The sequence below is a fragment of the Leucopleurus acutus genome (genome assembly GCF_964270905.1).
Source record: "Leucopleurus acutus genome assembly, chromosome: 1".
Classification (NCBI taxonomy): Eukaryota; Metazoa; Chordata; class Mammalia; order Artiodactyla; family Delphinidae; genus Leucopleurus; species Leucopleurus acutus.
This window is the reverse complement of record NC_139142.1, coordinates 2,378,335-2,395,928: the sequence shown is the minus strand read 5'-3', so window position 1 is coordinate 2,395,928 and position 17,594 is coordinate 2,378,335. Positions and strand designations below refer to the sequence as shown.

General features: G+C 44.1%; 1 protein-coding gene across 1 annotated transcript in view; it reads left to right on the top strand.

Annotated features, from left to right (window-relative positions):
- Positions 1-14,797, top strand: part of RCOR1 (REST corepressor 1) — a 38,724-nt gene extending 23,927 nt beyond the window's left edge. The window contains exons 6-10 of the mRNA XM_082839285.1: positions 3,271-3,465; positions 9,718-9,795; positions 10,022-10,079; positions 10,712-10,941; positions 14,586-14,797. Coding sequence (XP_082695411.1) covers positions 3,271-3,465; positions 9,718-9,795; positions 10,022-10,079; positions 10,712-10,941; positions 14,586-14,627 — 603 coding nt within the window. The 3' untranslated portion in view covers positions 14,628-14,797. The remainder of the gene's footprint in view (positions 1-3,270; positions 3,466-9,717; positions 9,796-10,021; positions 10,080-10,711; positions 10,942-14,585) is intronic.
- Positions 14,798-17,594: the final 2,797 nt, after the last annotated feature.

Genomic DNA, 17,594 nt, shown 5'->3' with positions numbered 1-17,594 from the left:
GGACCGGGCTCGAGCTCGGCCCCTCCTCGGCTCTGGTGGCCGCCTTCCTTCTGTATCTGCCCGGGGCCTGCACCCTCTGGGTCATGGTGAAGTTTTAATCTCTCAAGTTTTAAAAATCATTACGCCAAAGGTTTATAGTCTCTGGATCCAAGAGGTCCACGAATCCCTACAATTATACATGACTTTGGGGGGGTATATCTATAACATTTACTTATTGTAAATTGTCCACTGAGAACAGTGGGGTGTCTGGACGGTCTTAGCCTTTTGAAATGGGGGTTAGAGCCTTGCATTATTTTGCCCATTCATAAAAATTGAATAAAGCGTATGTGGGGTCCCCGAGGGCCCTCCGGGTAGACCAGAGTTCTGTGGCCTAGTTGGGGACCCCCACGGTACAGAGCTGCCTGCAGCAGTTCCCTGATGGGTGCCACCACCACAGCTGAGGAAAGAGGGCCTCAGCCCATTGGTGCCCATCAGCCCCTCATTCAGGGTGGAGTACGGAATCCCAGCATGGGCATGACTTTTACATGTGTTCACATAAGTGTTTTTCTAAAGACAGAGTCTGTAGTTTCAGTAAAATCTGAAATGGTTTTCTATCTCAAAAGGTACTAAAGTATGAGAAAAACGAAAGGGTCTAGACATAACCTAAACTTTAAAATTACACCAATAATATATGATTTTATAGACATGTAGGAAATACAGCTAAACAAAAGGGAAAAATGAAAATGATTTATCATTTCATCACCCATATCACTATTAACATTTTGGTGACTCCAGACGACCTCCTCTGTAAAATATATATGCCTATACATAATTCTGAATCTGTATGCTTAAAAAATATAAAATCGGATCTTAATATATAATTTTATAACCTTTTCAATTTACTCTGCCTTGAACACTTTTTTTAAATTGAAGTATAGTTGATTTACAATGTTGTGTTAGTTTCTGGTGTATGGCAGAGTGATTCAGTTTTATGTATATATTCTTTTCCATTATGCTTTATCACAGGATATTGAATATAGTTCCCTGTGCTGTACAGTAGGACCTTGTTGTTTGTCCATTCTGTATATAATAGTTTGCATCTGCTAATCCCAGACTCCCAGTCCATCCCTCCCCCAACCCCCTTCCCCCTGGCAACCACAAGTCTGATCTCTGTGTCTGAGTCTGTTTCTGTTTTGTAGATAAGTTCATTTGTGTTCTATTTTAGATTCCACATGTAAGCGGTATCACGTGGTATTTGTCTTTCTCTTTGTGATTTACTTCACTTAGTATGATAATCTCTAGGTCCATCCATGTAGCTGCAGATGGCATTATTTCATTCTTTTTTATGGCTGAGTAATATTCCATTGTATACATGTACCACACCTTCTTTATCCATTCATCTGTCAGTGGACATTCAAGTTGTTTCCATGTCTTGGCTATTGTAAATAGTGCAGCTGTGAACATAGGGGTGCTGCCTGTGTCTTTTCGAATTATAGTTTTGTCCAGATATATGCCCAGGAGTGGGATTGCTGGATCTTATGGCAACTCTATTTTTAGTTTCTTGAGGAACGTCAATACTGAACCTTGAACATATTTTTATGTCAAACATATTTGTATGCATAGCTGTATGTTATTCCATCATTACAGATCTTTTATAACTGAGTTAATTAATCTTATACGGGTTTTTACAGTCTTTTTCCCTGTAAGTAATGCTGAAATGCTGATCTCATGACTACATATTTGTGCACTTAATTTTTTCCATTAGAATTAATTTCTGGAAGTTGAATTATTGAGTCAAAGTGTTCTAGATATATTCTTAAGGCTTCTTTTGGTATGGTATATATTATCAAATAGGAAACTGGTAATTCTTTCTGGATAGCCCTCTTACCAGTGATTTATATGAGTGCCCAAATAACAAGATCATTTTAAGGATTAGCTAAATTACATTGCTTTTTGGGAAAATCAAATTGTACTTGCAATTTTTAGTAAGCTTTGTTTTGATGCATTGTTATTTATTAGGTTCTTCAGTGGAACATTTTAAATGAAAGAGGCTTGGTTTTATATTAATTTCTGTAATTGTTATTTATATAGCAGTTTCTAATTTAAAAAGAAAAATGGTTAAATCTCAGTTTCTTTACCTACTAAAATGTTATTAAAACAGACACATGGTGGGAGGGAGGGAGACGCAAGAGGGAAGAGATATGGGAACATATGTATATATATAACTGATTCATTTTGTTGTAAAGCAGAAACTAACACACCATTGTAAAGCAATTATACTCCAATAAAGATGTTAAAAAAAAAAACAAAAACAGACACATGGTCAGTAGGTGATCTTTACTGAATAGCATAGCGCTATTGCAGAACATAGCTTATTGTCGACTTACATTTTTATGTGTTGTTTATTACCACTTGTTCGAGAGCTTATTGCTACCATCATGGTTTGCATTGCCTTTTTATCTCAGTCTTTTAAAATATGAAGCAAAAAGCTGAATGTATTTTCAGCTTTACCAGCCAGTGTTAATACGCTGACAAGATGAAATTATAAACAGTTACCCAAAACTTCTTGTTCTTAAAATGGTTGCCACTAGGATGTTATCCTTTCCTTGCCAAGATATTAGTGCATTTCATTTCCAAAGGTTTTGGTTTTAGAGAAAGCATTTAAAAAAATAAGCAGCAGTCATGCATTTTTAAATGACAGCATATAGTTTTTGAAGCAAGTTACACAGTTGCCCTAAAAGTTGTGTCATCCAAAAAAAGAAACCGAAAAGGTGTATAAACAAGTTTCATATTGAAGTTTTTATTTTTATAACCATCTATAAAGATTTAAAGAATTTAAGTGGATCCTTATACATGTGCTGAATCATTTTTTTTTCTTTTTTCTTTTTTCTTTCTGTGGCCTTATGTCCATCTACAGTTGCTAGGGACTGTTTGGGTAAAATAACTCCTTATTCATAAATGCAAAGCTCACCAGAAGGGAATACAGGTTATTTTTTCTTCCTGTGTTCCTGCAGGAAGCTGGGAGTCCTTCTTGTCAGAGGTTTATAGAATAAGGATGTATCTGTATAGGAAGGAAATGGAGTCCACTTTGAAGTGTTTATTTAGCCAAAGTTCAGTAGCCAATGTTTTTGTCTGTTAGCTGTGTATTAGAACTTGTAGATGGCAATTATGATATGGCGTGGTATTTGTCTTAGATTGTTTGGAGCCATGTTAAGAAAATATGCTTATTACTGTTCATTTGGCATTTTAGTTTTTTTAGTTTCTCATTTATCAAATGTGTGTATCATGCAGGTGCCCCCTACTGAGACAGTTCCTCAGATCAAAAAAGAAAAACATAGTACACAAGCTAAAAATAGAGCAAAAAGGAAACCTCCGAAAGGAATGTTTCTTTCTCAAGAAGACGTGGAGGCTGTTTCTGCCAATGCCACTGCTGCTACCACGGTGCTGAGACAACTGGACATGGAGCTGGTGTCAATCAAACGACAGGTACCCATGAGCCCAGTCCTGGGTGAAGAGTTAACTGCACTTTAGACATGTTCTTACTTCTCACTCACTTGGATGTTCTCTTTCCCCAAATCTCAAAAGCGCATTTTGTTTCTAAGGAATTGGACAGAAGATCTTAGGCCCGTTGATTTTTTTTCCCTTAAATTAACCGTGAAGTTGAAATTTTATACAGATATTGATATAGATACAGATTTCAGTGACATGTCGTAATATGAACACACCCAAGTAACCTCTGTCTGGATGGAGACGTGGAGCATCGCCTCCACAGCCCCTTTATCTACCCTTGAGAGATGTGTCGTTGCCTCAGAAGCCTCACTCATGCCCCCTGTTCATTACCCACCTTCTCCTGGTGGGTGGCCACTGTTCTGACTTAAAACCATACGTTATTTTTATCTTGTTTTTGATTTTATATAAACAGAATGATAAAGTGGGGTGTGTGTGTGTGTGTGTGTGTCTGGCTCTTACTCAGCATGTGAGATCTATCCAGGTAACAGCCATACTTCTTGTTCTTTCTCATTGCTGTATAAATACCCAACAGATGATCCATTTTACTTTGAGTGGACATTTGGGTTGTTTCCCGTTTTTGACTCTTACACATGATACTGATAGGAACGTTGTTTTCTGTGCCTCTGGGTGTGTTGTGGGTGCATCTTTGTTGGAGATGACACCTAAGAGTGCAGTTGTTGGGTTATCGAGTGTGCATACGACCGACATTAAAAAACAATGCCAGACAGTTTCCCAAAGTGGTCACGTCACTTTACGTGAGTTCTGGTTGCACCACATCAGGATTTCCAACAGTTGTAGCACTGTTGACATTTGGGGCTGATAATTTCTTTGTTCTGGGGGTTGTTCTGCTCCCTGTAGGATGTTTAGCAGCATCTCTGGCCTCGACCCACTGGATGCCAGTAGCGCCCTCCCCTCCACCATGCCGTGTGACCTCATTGTGGAGTTACGGGGGCGGTGGGGGAATGGTCTCATGTTTCCCATTCTGAGGGCTTCTTTTTCACTCTCTTAGTGGTATCTATCTATCTATCATTTATTTATTTATTTATGGCTGTGTTGGGTCTTCGTTGCTGCACGTGGGCTTTCTCTAGTTGCGGCAAGCAGGGGCTACTCTTTGTTGCAGTGCGCGGGCTTCTCATTGCAGTGGCTTGTCTTTGTTGCAGAGCACGGGCTGTAGGCGCGCAGGCTCGGTAGTTGTGGCTCTAGAGCGCAGGCTCAGTGGTTGTGGCGCATGGGCTTAGCTGCTTCGCGGCATGTGGGATCTTCCCGGACCAGGGCTCGAACCCTCGTCCCCTGCATTGGCGGGTGGATTCCTAACCACTGCACCACCAGGGAAGCCCTCTTAGTGGTGTCTTTTAATGAACAGAAATTCTTAGTTTTAAGGTAGTCCAGTTTCTCATTCTCGTCTTTTATGGTTAGTGCTCTTTGAGTTCTGTTAAGAACCTTTCCTGAGGTCATGAAGATGCTCTTACACACTGTCTTAAAAGTGTTGTTTCGCCTTTTACATTTTGATCTTCAGTCTACCTGGTAGTGTTTTTGTTTGTATGTTGTTACATGTAGGGTCAAATTTTTTTTTTTCATATGGATATCTAGTTTACCCAGTACTATTCATTAAAAAAGACTACCCTTTCCCTGTTGTAAGGCTGTGGGACCTTTGTCTTAAATCCGGTGTCCATTATGTGTATCGGTCAGGTTTGGAGTTCTGTTTGTCCATTCTTCACCGGTACTATATGGTCTTAATAATACATAATCATGAATGGATATGTGTGGTAGGAGAAGTCCTCCAAGATGGCTATTCCTGGCCCTTGTATTTCCATATAAAGTTTAGAATCACCTTCTCAATTTCCAGAATAGTAATTCTGCTAGAATTTTGATTGGGGTTGTGTTGAATGTATAGATCAATATAGAGAATTAACATCTCATGATCCATGAACATGATACATCCCTGCACTTCTCTAGATGTTTAGTTTCTTCCAGTATTTTGTCATTCTCTATGAATAAGCCTTGTATTTCCTTTATTAGTGTTATTCCTACATGTTTGGTACATTTCTGGTGCTCTTGTAAAGAATATTGGTTTTTTTGTTTGTTTATCTGGGGTTTTTTTGCGGTACGCGGGCCTCTCACTGTTGTGGCCTCTCCCGTTGCGGAGCACAGGCTCCAGACGCACAGGCTCAGCGGCCATGGCTCACGGGCCCAGCCACTCCGCGGCATGTGGGATCTTCCCGGACCGGGGCACGAACCCGCGTCCCCTGCATCGGCAGGCGGACCCTCAACCACTCCGCCACCAGGGAAGCCCCAAGAATATTGTTTTTAAAATGCATCCTTTCCTGATCATTCGTGCTTCATGCGAGAAATGGCTCCTCCTTGTCTTTTCGTCTGATTTTGTGTAAAAGTCAAACCCAAAAGTTAGCCGAGCAGCCCAGTGCTGCCCTTCCGTTAGTCCCCTCCCCGCGGCCCCAAATACAAGATGAATTATGGACTGGTGGCTCACTTTTAGTTCGTGCTGCCTTGGATTTGTCAATCTTGATGGCTGCCTTGGCAGGGCTGAGAAGAGAAGGGTGGGGTCTGTGGCCCCGGCTGTCCGCTGGTGAAGGAGGCTGCACAGACCAGGACCCGGCGCGCCCCTCGGAGTTGCGGGCTTGCGGCTGCCACAGCTGCATTCTAATCTTAGGAGAATCACTTAATCTTCCTGGGCCTCTTTTTTCAAATGAGGTTAATCCTTGCCTGCCTGATCTTACAGGATGTGTGAGGGCGTCGTAGTAAGCTGCATCTCCGCTGGGAGAGCTCTGTGACTGGGGCTGGGAGCTCCTCTGTGCATTTCACCTTCCTCTCCGAGGGGCCTCAATCCCCTCTGCTGAGTGAGTTCCTGACGCTTGCTGTTCGGTGTCAATATGTCAAAGAAGGAAAGAGACCCTTTCTTCTACAGAGGTGTTACTGACTTTGTAGTATGATAGATAAAGAGGCTTTGGTTTTCAGAGCCAGGGCCAAGAGCAGGAATTTTTTATTTGAAGGTAGCTGCTCAGAGCTGACATTGTTGGAGAGAAGGCTCAGAGGCCGACTTACTAAGAGGTGAGGTCAGCTGTTTACTTTCCACAGCCTTTAGGGCTTCTGCCAGCTGCCCTTCAGATGCACATGGCGGTCAGTCACACAGTGGGCATGCTATTCTGGATGCCCCCATGTCTGGTTGCTTGCCAGGGAAACCGTCATCCGATGAGGACAGGAAACCTGACTAACAGCAGCTCAGACAGCGAAGGGTTTATTTTTAACAAATAACAAGAAATTCCAACATCAGTGATTGCTGGCGTTAGTTCCTCAGTTCAGTGATGCTCTCGGGGACCCAGATTCTTTCAGATTCTCCTGCTCCACCATTCTTAGCTTTTAGGCTTTTCATCTTGCTTGTTGCCTCACACTGGACACTGCAGAAGCCATTTTGTCACCTTCGTGTCTGCATTCAGGGCAGTAAGAAGAGGGGGTGGAGGAAAAGCTTTTGCTTTCCCAGAACCTCCTGGACTTTGTGTGGCAGGGCTTTGCAGCCCGGCTCCTCCTAGCGCTGAGGAAATCGTCAGCCGCTGTCAAAGATACAAGTGAGAAGGGGGCTGGGAACGGCCGTCAGGTTAGCCAGCAGACACTGCTGGTTGCATCAGGTCTTTCCGGGTGGAGAGAATGAAATGGTCTGACCTTAGAGAAGAATCACTAAATACCCAATAAAATAGGAAAAAGAAAGTTGTGTTCAGCCAGGAGCTCTAGGTAAGGCACCAGGCCAAGTCAACTGCTTTTTTTGTTTTTTCTTTAAATGCTGGTTACTTTTTGTATCCTGTTTCTTATCCAGCTTGTTGCCACTCTGGCTTCTTTCGGATTGGCATAATGCTGGCAACTAATCCCTATTCTTATTCTGATGAGTAAACATTGGACATTTGCTAATTTGTAAAATGATTAGGAGCAGACACGTAGGTAAATGAAAATATAGAGCTAACTTTTAGTTCAGGATCTGTGGGTGTTTTACCTTGTAGCCCCTCATTCAATCTCAATGCTGCTTTATCCATTGATTTTAGAGGGAAAATGTATGTGTTGAACAGGTTGGAAAATGCCTGTTACTTAATCACTTAATCACAATGCGATACACACACGCGCACACACACACACGCCCAGCTTTGTAACATACATATATATATATAACTAGCTAGAAGGAAGAGAGTAACTGGAATGCCAAGGGGGAGGGGATGGGTTGGGGCGGGGACATGAAATTGAATATGTGTTCTAGTGGACATACCCCTGACTTTTTTGTGTGTGTTCTAATAAAACTTTATTTATAAAAATAGCCAGTAGGCTGGATTTGGTATGTAGGTCATCGTTTCCCAACCCCTGCTATAAATGAAACAAGGTTTACCATGAATACTAATTATGAAGCTCAGTTATGTCTAGACCCCTGACTTTTGAGAGTTTGCTCATTCCCTGTCAGAAGTTTCTAGGCCTAGTTTTTGGAATTCAGGGAGCATAATCCGAGTGCCTTGCAGTATTTTGTGGGTATTTTGTGGGTTCTTGGTAACCGTGAGCTCTGAGAAGAGTCTAAGATTGTGCTGTTCAGTGTGGTAGCCACGTGTGGTCTTTAGATTTTAGTTCGGATTAATTAAAATTGGAAAAATTAAAAATGTGACTCCTCGGTTGGATAAGCCACTTTTCAGGTGCTTAGTAGCAGCGTGTGGCAGGTGGCCGCCCTGTCAGGCAGCCCAAGTTCAGAATATTTTCATTATCAGAGAGAGTTCTGTCAGCTTATGCTGGTCTGAGAGCTTGGAATTACTTACTGTGAGTAAATTTCAAGTATTTTCTTCTGATCTGTACCTTTTCAAAATAAACTAAAACAAATTTCAGTCAAGCAAGGTCCTGGTTTTTGGTTTTACTGTAGAGTGAATTTTGTGCATGTTTCCAGTATTTTTCTTTTCAGTTGTTTTTATGTTCTGATGTGGCATCGTTACAAAAGATTTGGAGTAGACTGTATTTCTGGCAGACTTTGAGGCCCTTGGTAAGGGCAGACAGGGTCAATTTCTGGTCCTTAGAAGTGCTGGTCTTATTTACTTGCCCACTGGTCCCATAGCATAGAAAATTTTCCTGTACCACCCCCCCTCCCCCGACCCCTTAAACCTTTTAGAAGAAGTAAAACAAAGGAGGAAAGGATCTGTGAAACTGGAAATCTATGAAATGTAAGTCATCAAAAGTGGGGTTTTAAAAAATTGTATAAGTATAAAAAGTTTTTTTTTGAAGAGGAGAGAGATTTACCACCATCTCCACTCGTCTCCCACCCCTTCCCTATCTCTAAAATTTCTGCTTTTCTTCCTTTGCCTTAATAGGATTTCTGCTTTCAAGGGCACCTTCTGCTCATGAATATTTTTGATGTTTTACTTGGGAAAATGAACATGTTCCTCTGCTTGCTTTCTTATTTGCTCAAGTGATTATTCAAGAATGAAAAATGATAGGGCCAGAGTTCCCCTAGTGCTGGGCACAGAAACACCCCTCTGCTTAGAGTTGAGAGAAGGGCCCCCTCCTGTGACCCAGCTTGCTCAGGAGCGAGTGCAGAATTAAAGAGCAGCTGTGGAGTGATTGAGTGGTTTGTATTTATTGTTTGTGTCTTTCTTTAGATTAGGCAAGGACAGTGAAAGGTCCACTGAATCAAAGCAAGAATGTGGGAAAGGTAATTTGTGAGAAAATGAAGTTACTGTTGCTCAGAATTAGCCTTGTGGAAAACTGACATACTGCTTTCTTTTCTCCTCCCCATTAAAGAAGCCTGCAGGTGGGGCTTCTGCCCTTTGTAGCGTCCGTGTGGGGCTCGGGGCTGTGAGGCTGTCCTACCTTCACTCTGCCTGCGCTCTTTCTTCAGCTCAGCTCTGTGTGGTGGGAGCCCAGGCACTGTCTTCTGTGTCAGGCTGCAGTCGTGCATTCTGTGGCCCCGGTCGCCTGTGCCGAGCTGGTGCCTTAGGATCGTGTGCGCAGGCACCTTTTTACCACCAACCCTTCCGTCTTGGTTGTCTCTTGTCCGGTGCCCTAAGCAAGTCAATTAAAGAACTTAGTGAGCTGCTCTCAAAGGATACCATAGGGACCTCAAATTTGGGCTACCTTACAGGGTAGGAACTTCTTTCCTCTTGGTTTTTTGTTTCTTTTAGCTTTCTCAGTTCTCTCTTCTTTTCATACCTTTATAAAAGTGTTTCATTTTAAAAATGAAAATCTTCTTTCCCTTAGATTCAGAATATTAAACAGACGAACAGTGCTCTAAAAGAAAAACTTGATGGTGGAATAGAACCATATCGACTTCCAGAGGTAGGATTATGTTAACATCATCTTTGAAGTCACACTTGAGTTTATGTGTTTAAGAATTTACTGTCTGTGTCTCCAGTACACATCTCTTAGAAGGAAAGGTGTAGATATAACTTTATAAACCTAGTTGATGTTAAAATTATGATATGAGAAAAAGATTCATTAATCCTCATAAGGACATACTCATCTCTAAAGGTAGTATGCTAATAGGACTCATTTGAATACCCAGGTCATTCAGAAATGTAACGCACGTTGGACCACAGAGGAGCAGCTTCTCGCCGTACAAGGTAGGAGGAAGTTCTTATAAAATAAAGGTTTAGGAACAGCAGTCGCTTTCAGGAAAAAATTATACCCCATCCTGCTCCCAGCACATCATTCATGTTGAAACAAATTCTTGGAGGATTACGTCCTTCTAGTGGGCATCATTTTAGCTAAATTACTGCATTCTCTTTGGGCTTTACTTTTTTCCTTTCCCATGTCTCACAAGATGTAAAAATTAATCTGGAAGCCTCCGTGTTTAAAGGTGTATTTCACTTTAGCAGCTCCTCGTTGGGTTCTGAGTAGTCAGGAAGTACAACTCGCGTGTTGGGGTTGTATGGTTGGAGGTGTTCTAGTCCTGGGGACCCTGAAGAGGCCAGTGTAGGATGTCCATGGCATAGAGTAATTGCTGGGTGACTTCAGTTACCATGCGACATACGTCAGGGAGGTACAGACCCTGCGTGACAGGGTCACACGGAGTGTCTCTGCCAGTCATCCACACTGGACTCTATACTACTCTTTTCCATTAGTGCGCTAAGGTAGTACCTGCTGTTGAAAGCCTCTATGTTTCCTTATCTGGATAAGGGGTAAGTCTCAATTGTGTGTGTGTGTGTTTTATTATTTTTGTCGTGTTGAAAAAAATGCTTTCTTACATCCTTAGCCATCAGGAAATACGGCCGAGATTTTCAGGCAATCTCAGATGTGATTGGGAACAAATCAGTGGTACAAGTGAAAAACTTTTTTGTAAATTATCGACGCCGCTTCAACATAGATGAAGTTTTACAAGAATGGGAGGCAGAACACGGGAAGGAAGAAACCAATGGTCCCAGTAACCAGAAACCTGTAACGTCCCCGGATAATTCTGTCAAGATGCCTGAAGAGGAAGACGAGGTAAGTCTGAAACAGTTGATCTCTGCCAGATTCATACTCAGTTCTCCAGTTAGTGTCTTCATTGATGACCTTTTCCAGCTGCAGAAATACTTTCAGGTTTCAGCTATGTCAGTAACTTGATTTTTACCTGTAAATACCATGATACATGTGTTGACTTCAGTCACTTTTTGGTCACTACGTATATTATTCACATTTTAATTTCTGGACAAATTCTTAATTCCATCCTGGTTTCCTCCGGCCACAGAGTATTCCACATTACCAATATTTCCTTAAATACAATGACAGCTTTGCCCTAAAACCGTAAGTTAGAAGTGCCTTGAGTATCAGTAGAGCTCAGTCGTGTGAAATGTGCTGTCATCTCCTGTGAGGTTTACGAGCGCACCGGGGAGTCTGCAGGTTCCTGGTCTGTCTGCTTCCACATCCGCTTGCCGTGCTGCTCTTTGGGGCTGACCTGCTAGAGTACTGATGGGGACACTTGTAGGTCCTGGGTTGCATGGAGGCTGCCATCCTGGTCGTCTCCTAGGTGGTGGCACGGGTTTCATCGGAGGTCGGGATGGGGGAGATTGTGGAGGCTGCCCCTCCCTCTGCACGTTTACCTCCCCCCTCCCCCCACCCACGGATGCTGTGGCAGGGCTGGGGGCCAAGAGTTCATTGCTGCTGCCTTTAACATTTGCATTTGCTCACTGACATGGCAATTTAAGGGTTAATTTGCTTATCACTTTCTCATCAGCGTCTTCCCCAAATGAGGCAGGGGTGATGTGGAGTTACCTCTTTTGTATTGCCCGTGCTGCCCTTTTCCCCCCGGGGGAGAGCCTTGTGAGAGGACACCCAGCGAGTGGCTTTTGCAGGCCTGTCAGGAGATAAACACTAGCTCTGTTAAAGTTAGACTCTTTAGAGCCTTCTACCAGAAAATCTTTGCAGTTAAGTGTACAAAACCTATAGTACTGACAATGCGAGTGGGGTCCCTGAGTCACACCCAGGCACGGCCTGCCCAGGAGCAGGAGAGCACATGAGCACAACAAAGGTGTTGTTCTCTGTTGGCAGTGATTTTTGTCTGTGTGCTAATTTCCCCTTTAGCAACAAATTAATTTCCCTGAAGTCCTGGACTCAGTTTAGGAAGCGCTGAAAAGATGAGGATTACTGGGGAAAAAACGTCAGAATTTGCGAGAGTGAAAGCTTTCTTCGCAGTATGTTTTCTGACTTAAGTCCCAGGAAGCAGAAATAATAGGAAACTCAGATTACCTGCCTCTCAAATTTAATCAAAGCCAGCTTCAGCAGGGTTAGCATAAAAAATGAGATAGTAGATTTAGGACCCAGGGTCATGATTTTCTTAGGCCTGGCTCTTTGACTGACTGGCTTAGGTTAAGTCAGCTACATTTTCCTCGTTTCTTGTTGGTCCAGAAGTTCCATCCTTCATGGTCCGCTTGCGGTGCTGATGGCACATCAGAGTCCCCTCAGCCTGTCTGCCTGGCTCGGCCATAGCTGGCCTCCCCCGCCCAGCAGCACGTCTTCTCTCTCTCTGATGGCTGATGTTCCCTGTGTCTGTTTACCCAGCCTTCTCTTCAGAAGGAATGGGATTATCTAACTCAACCCGAATATATAATCTTTATAGCTCCTTTAAAATTTTTTCACTTCTTTAGTCATTTAAAACTAACTCACTCTCTCTCTCTCTCTCTCTCTCTCTCTAACACACACACACACACACACACAGACGTGCACGCATGTGCATGCCTATATTTCCTTTTCTTTATCCCTTTTTATTTATTTTGTTATTTTATACATTTATTTTATTTTATTTTTATTTTTGGCTGCGTTGGGTCTTCGTCGCTGCGTGCGGGCTTTCTCTATTTGCGGCGAGCAGGGGCCCCTCTTCCTGTGGTGCGTGGGCCTCTCAGTGCAGCAGCTTCTCTTGCTGCGGAGCACGGGCTCTAGGCACGCAGGCTCACTAGTTGTGGCTCGCGGGCTCCAGAGCACAGACTCAGTAGTTGTTGCGCACGGGCTTCGTTGCTCTGCAGCATGTGAGATCTTCCTGGACCAGGGATCAAACCCATGTTCCCTGCACAGGCAGGCGGATTCTCAACCACTGACCCACCAGGGAAGTCCCTCCCTTTCTTTTTATGTTTCTTATGGTACCAGCCCTCCTGCTTCACCACCCTGGTTTTCTGTTCTCCATATGTTAGTTTGCAGAAGGAAATTAATCTGTAAGGACCAGCTGCTTCTCTGTGTCCACCAAGGGCCTAAGGGAACTGGTTAATTGTCAGTCTAATCAGTGCTCAGAACTTAGTGTCCTTGTAATTTCCCATTCTTGTTTATCCTTTGGAATCCAGCTGCTGAGAAAGATGTCTGCTGGTGTCCTGCCTGCCCTCGGGTTTTATGTATTTATGCAGTACAGACAGGGAGGAGGCCATCAGATTTGAGAAGTTCTGGAAACATAGCGGTCTGGCAGCTGCGGGCTCTCTTCCTTCAGAGCTAAGGAGGGAGAGCAGCCCAAGAGGGTTGAGCTTTTGAGACTCAGAGTTCTCTGGGGTGGCCAAGGATAGAGTATGGGGAGGTGTCAGAAAAGCACAGAGGGATGCTAAAAGTGACTGAATTGGAGATACACATTCTCGCTTAAAATTATAGAATGATTGAGTGTATTACTAGTGAGGAGAAATCTGATTTGACTAACGGCCGTTCTCATAAATTGGGATTTCACCTGAAGGCGCAGCTGCTTTCAGATTCTGGACTCTTATCTCAGCTGTTTCCTTAGAAGTAAGACACCACGGGGGTAGCAGTGAGCTCTACGACTTTTAGGCTTGGGTCTGGAAGTCAGTCTTAAAAAATGAGAGTAGAGAGTTAAGAAATGCCTTTGAAGCTTCTAAGGAGATCCCGTGATCTTTGGTATCGTCTGTACCCCAGCGTGTTCTGGTGGCTGTTTGCTGAACGGGGCAGGCACCATGGTGTACCCTGCGGCGGGTCCTAGGACACCTGAGTGTTGCTGTTTGCCAGGCACTGTGCCGATATGCCCTTTGCAGGGATTCTTATTTAATCCTGTGAAGTAGACATCGTTATTATGTATATTCTGCCGATGAGGAAACTGAAGCTCAAAGAGAAATGATACCTCGTCCAAGGACACACAGCTAGAAAGGACAGAGCCAGGATTTGAACCCAAGACACGTGGCCGCAGGGGCCACACTCTCGCCCTCCGTCCGCCCGCCTGGCCTCAGCACAGGCATTGCCTCGGGGCCCTGTGTTTGCGGGGCAGGGTGGGTTGGGCTGCACCAGACCGGAGTTAGCAGTTTATATTGTTTACCTGTCTTTTTTTAAAGTAAATTTATTTATTTTATTTTTGGCTGCGTTGGGTCTTTGTTGCTGTGCCTGGTCTTTCTCTAGCTGCAGCCAGCGGGGGCTACTCTTCTTTGCGGTGCACAGGCTTTTCATTGCGGTGGCTTCTCTTGTTGCAGAGAACGGGCTCTAGGCGCGCGCACGGGCTTGGTAGTTGTGGCTCACGGGCTTAGTTGCTCCGCGGCACGTGGGATCCTCCCAGACCAGGGATCGAACCCATGTCCCCTGCATTGGCAGGCGGATTCTTAACCACTGCGCCACCAGGGAAGCCCCCTATATTGTTTACCTGTCTTTGATTCTGCTTTTTCTCCTCTTCTCAGGCTGCTTCTGTTCTTGACGTCAGATACGCATCTGCCTCATGAGAAACTCTGGTGGCTTTGAGCACTTGGTATGGACGACTGTGTTATCCAGGATTCAGGTATCACAAGACATCACCTAGCCATCTGCATCACATCTCTGTGGACAAGCAGCTATTACCAAAAAGGCATACACTTCCAGTCCTGTGCTACATCTGCCTTAATTCTCTGCTCGTTCCTCCGTGTTGGCGCCACTTCCCGGAGAGCTCTTTGCGTCTCTCGCTCTGCCTAAGTGAGGGGGGTCCCGTGGCCTGCCCGCCTCCTGCGACCCTGGGGACCACCGCCTCAGTCGGAGCCCCGGCCCACCAACAGCAGCCATTCCCCGTCGGCGGCTTCAGAACAGGTAGTCGACTTGGAAGGCGTGACTCTGTTCCTGCATGGCCTGCAAGCTCTACTTTGTGCATAATGTAATTTTCAGAGTAACTGTGACCCCATTGGCCTTCTAGGAAGTTTCCCTTGTTCTTTTCTGAGGCATCCACCTAAGTGATATCATGCTTCTTTGGAAATCACGATATATTGGCAGACTGCATTATAACCCTTATCGTGCCAAACAGCCTGACGCAACTCATATTTCCCGAAATGTCGGTATAATTATGGTTTATAAATCTAGTTGGCTGCAGTCTCTCCCTTCTCCCTTCCCGCGAGGTAGGAAGCTGATTCACAGCACCTGTCCTTGGACACTAGCTCAGAGGGAACGTGGACGCAACACTTCGTGCCGTCAGCTTGCAGGTCGTCACCCCAGGATGGGCGCCACCCTGTCTGTTCCTGACCCCCCACCCGCACCACCGCCCGACTCCAAGAGATTTGGTCTATACCACTGTACCTGGTGCTTGTACATTTGGAATTGGTGCCTTCTCCTTTTGGCAACCATGTTTTCAACCCTTTTTCTGTTTCGGTGTCTTATTTCTTCTTTAAAGTTTATTGCTTGCCAAAGATGACATCACTGAGATTAGGAGACAGGGGAGAACTTGCTGCAGGTTCTTGACAGTGTGCAGATTTTAAATGTCAGGTTAGGGCAATAATAAAGGGTATTGGAGTAGCTGGTGATGGTTTTATAAAAGCTACATGCTGTTTGTTCCCCGTCCTGTCGGTATGCCTGGCCTTTCACATGTCACTCCACATAGCCTCTGTGTCCGTCATGTACTGATGTGACCACATGAGCACCATCTTCTCTCAATATTATATCGATAGTACAGGACAGAGACGTGATCAGTTATTGGCTCTGGTGAGACCAAGATGGAAAGAAACAGTCTGCGAAGTGGTATGTAATGCCTTTGGTTGGACTGGGAACAATTACAAATGTTTAATAAATGTTTAAAACTTCCATAATCACTTTTATTCTCTTGCCAGACCGTGGGCTCTTGAGGGGTTGAGGGTAGACTGCGAGGTGTGCTCTAATGTGACCCATTCCCCATCCCACGGTTGGTTCAGCCTGCACTAAATGTGTTGAAGGAGCTTTTTTGTTGTTGGTTTTTGCATCATTTAAATATTTTCCGTGCTTCCAATACCAAAAAGAAAAGAAAATTGCAGATGCTTTAAGGCATAAACAGAATTCTTAAGAATTTGAAATATGCAATTAAAGTTTGCTGTGTTTTGCCTCCCAAGCACCTTGACTTTTTTTTTTTTTTTTTAAAGTCAGCTGGTTTTCTCTTTAGGAAGAGGTCAGCAAGGAACCTAGATTGTTTGGAATTGTACTTCTTTTTTTGAAATCTGGAGAAAGGTCATTCGAAAGGGGAGTGAAATGGGACTTTGCCGGTTTTCGACTCTTGTCCCTGCGAGAGGTGTGTGTTGATCAGGAGCTGGTGAAGAAGAGCGTGAGAGGGGCTAGGGGCGTCACAGCTCGCCGCTCCCACCTACACGGGCCGGCACGGTAACACTAGTCACAGCGTAGGGCTCATTCTGTTTTTATCATGAGCCTGCTGCGTAATTGGAAAACGGCAGGAGAAACGTGGGTAAGAGGCGGCGTAAGTGTTGCACGTCGCTTCGAGGGGACACTAGGCCTGAGAGAAGATTTCGCTCCTCCTTGCTTCTTCTCGAGACCTCCTTCCTCTTAACGGAAGCAGTGGGCAATTTGCTGCAGTGGTTTCCCTGCCAGTAGAGCTGCTGTTCCTCTCTTCACCCCAGGCTATTTTCCTTAAGAATCGATCCCCTTTGGCAGTGCTTGAAGGTTTGGTGCTGGGTCCTGTGTGGCGCGGCAGGCATCCCAGCAGTGCCAGGCCTCTGTCTGTGCTCAGACATCCCCTTACCTGGTTCCTGGCACCAAGTGGGCCCCAGTCCCGGAGAGTCACGTGCTGGAGTACGTGCTCTCACAAGCAGCTGAATTGCGGCTTTCTCTCCGAGGGGGAGGGGCATGTCGCTTTCACTTGCCAGAAGGAAAACAGGCAGTTGTCTTTGCCCAACGGCCTTCATTGTAGTCTCATGCGTAAGAGAGCACTGTGTTTTAAACCGTTTCATTACACTGTCTTTGCAATGATGTTGTAAATGCAAGAAATCACTTAGCTTTAGAAGCCAAGTGATGTGGTCTTATTTTATGGGAAGACCCTTTTTAACATATCCAGACTTCGGTGCATCAGCAGGCTGTGTTTGGATGTGTAAGGCGGACACAGTGGCAACTGCTTTGGATGCAATGTTCACTTAAGCTTTGTCTTCTTAAAAATTATCAATGTGAATGTCATAATTATATATATTTTTTGTGGAAAATTTCTCCTAAGTATAAGTTATTGTGCAAAATATAGTACCATTGAAGCAAATGATAGTTTAACTTTTAGTTTAGAAATCCTAAAAGATATAAGTTGTATTGCATATGCATTAAAAGTTTGTTTTATTTAATTTTATGTAGATGTGTAAAGTGTTAGGTAAAATTTTTTTTCACGTATTCATTTAAACACCTTGTTACTTGAATATTGTGTTGACTGGTCATAAGCAGTGATGGATTCTGTAATATAGGTCTTTTAACCAGGAAGCAGCGCTGCC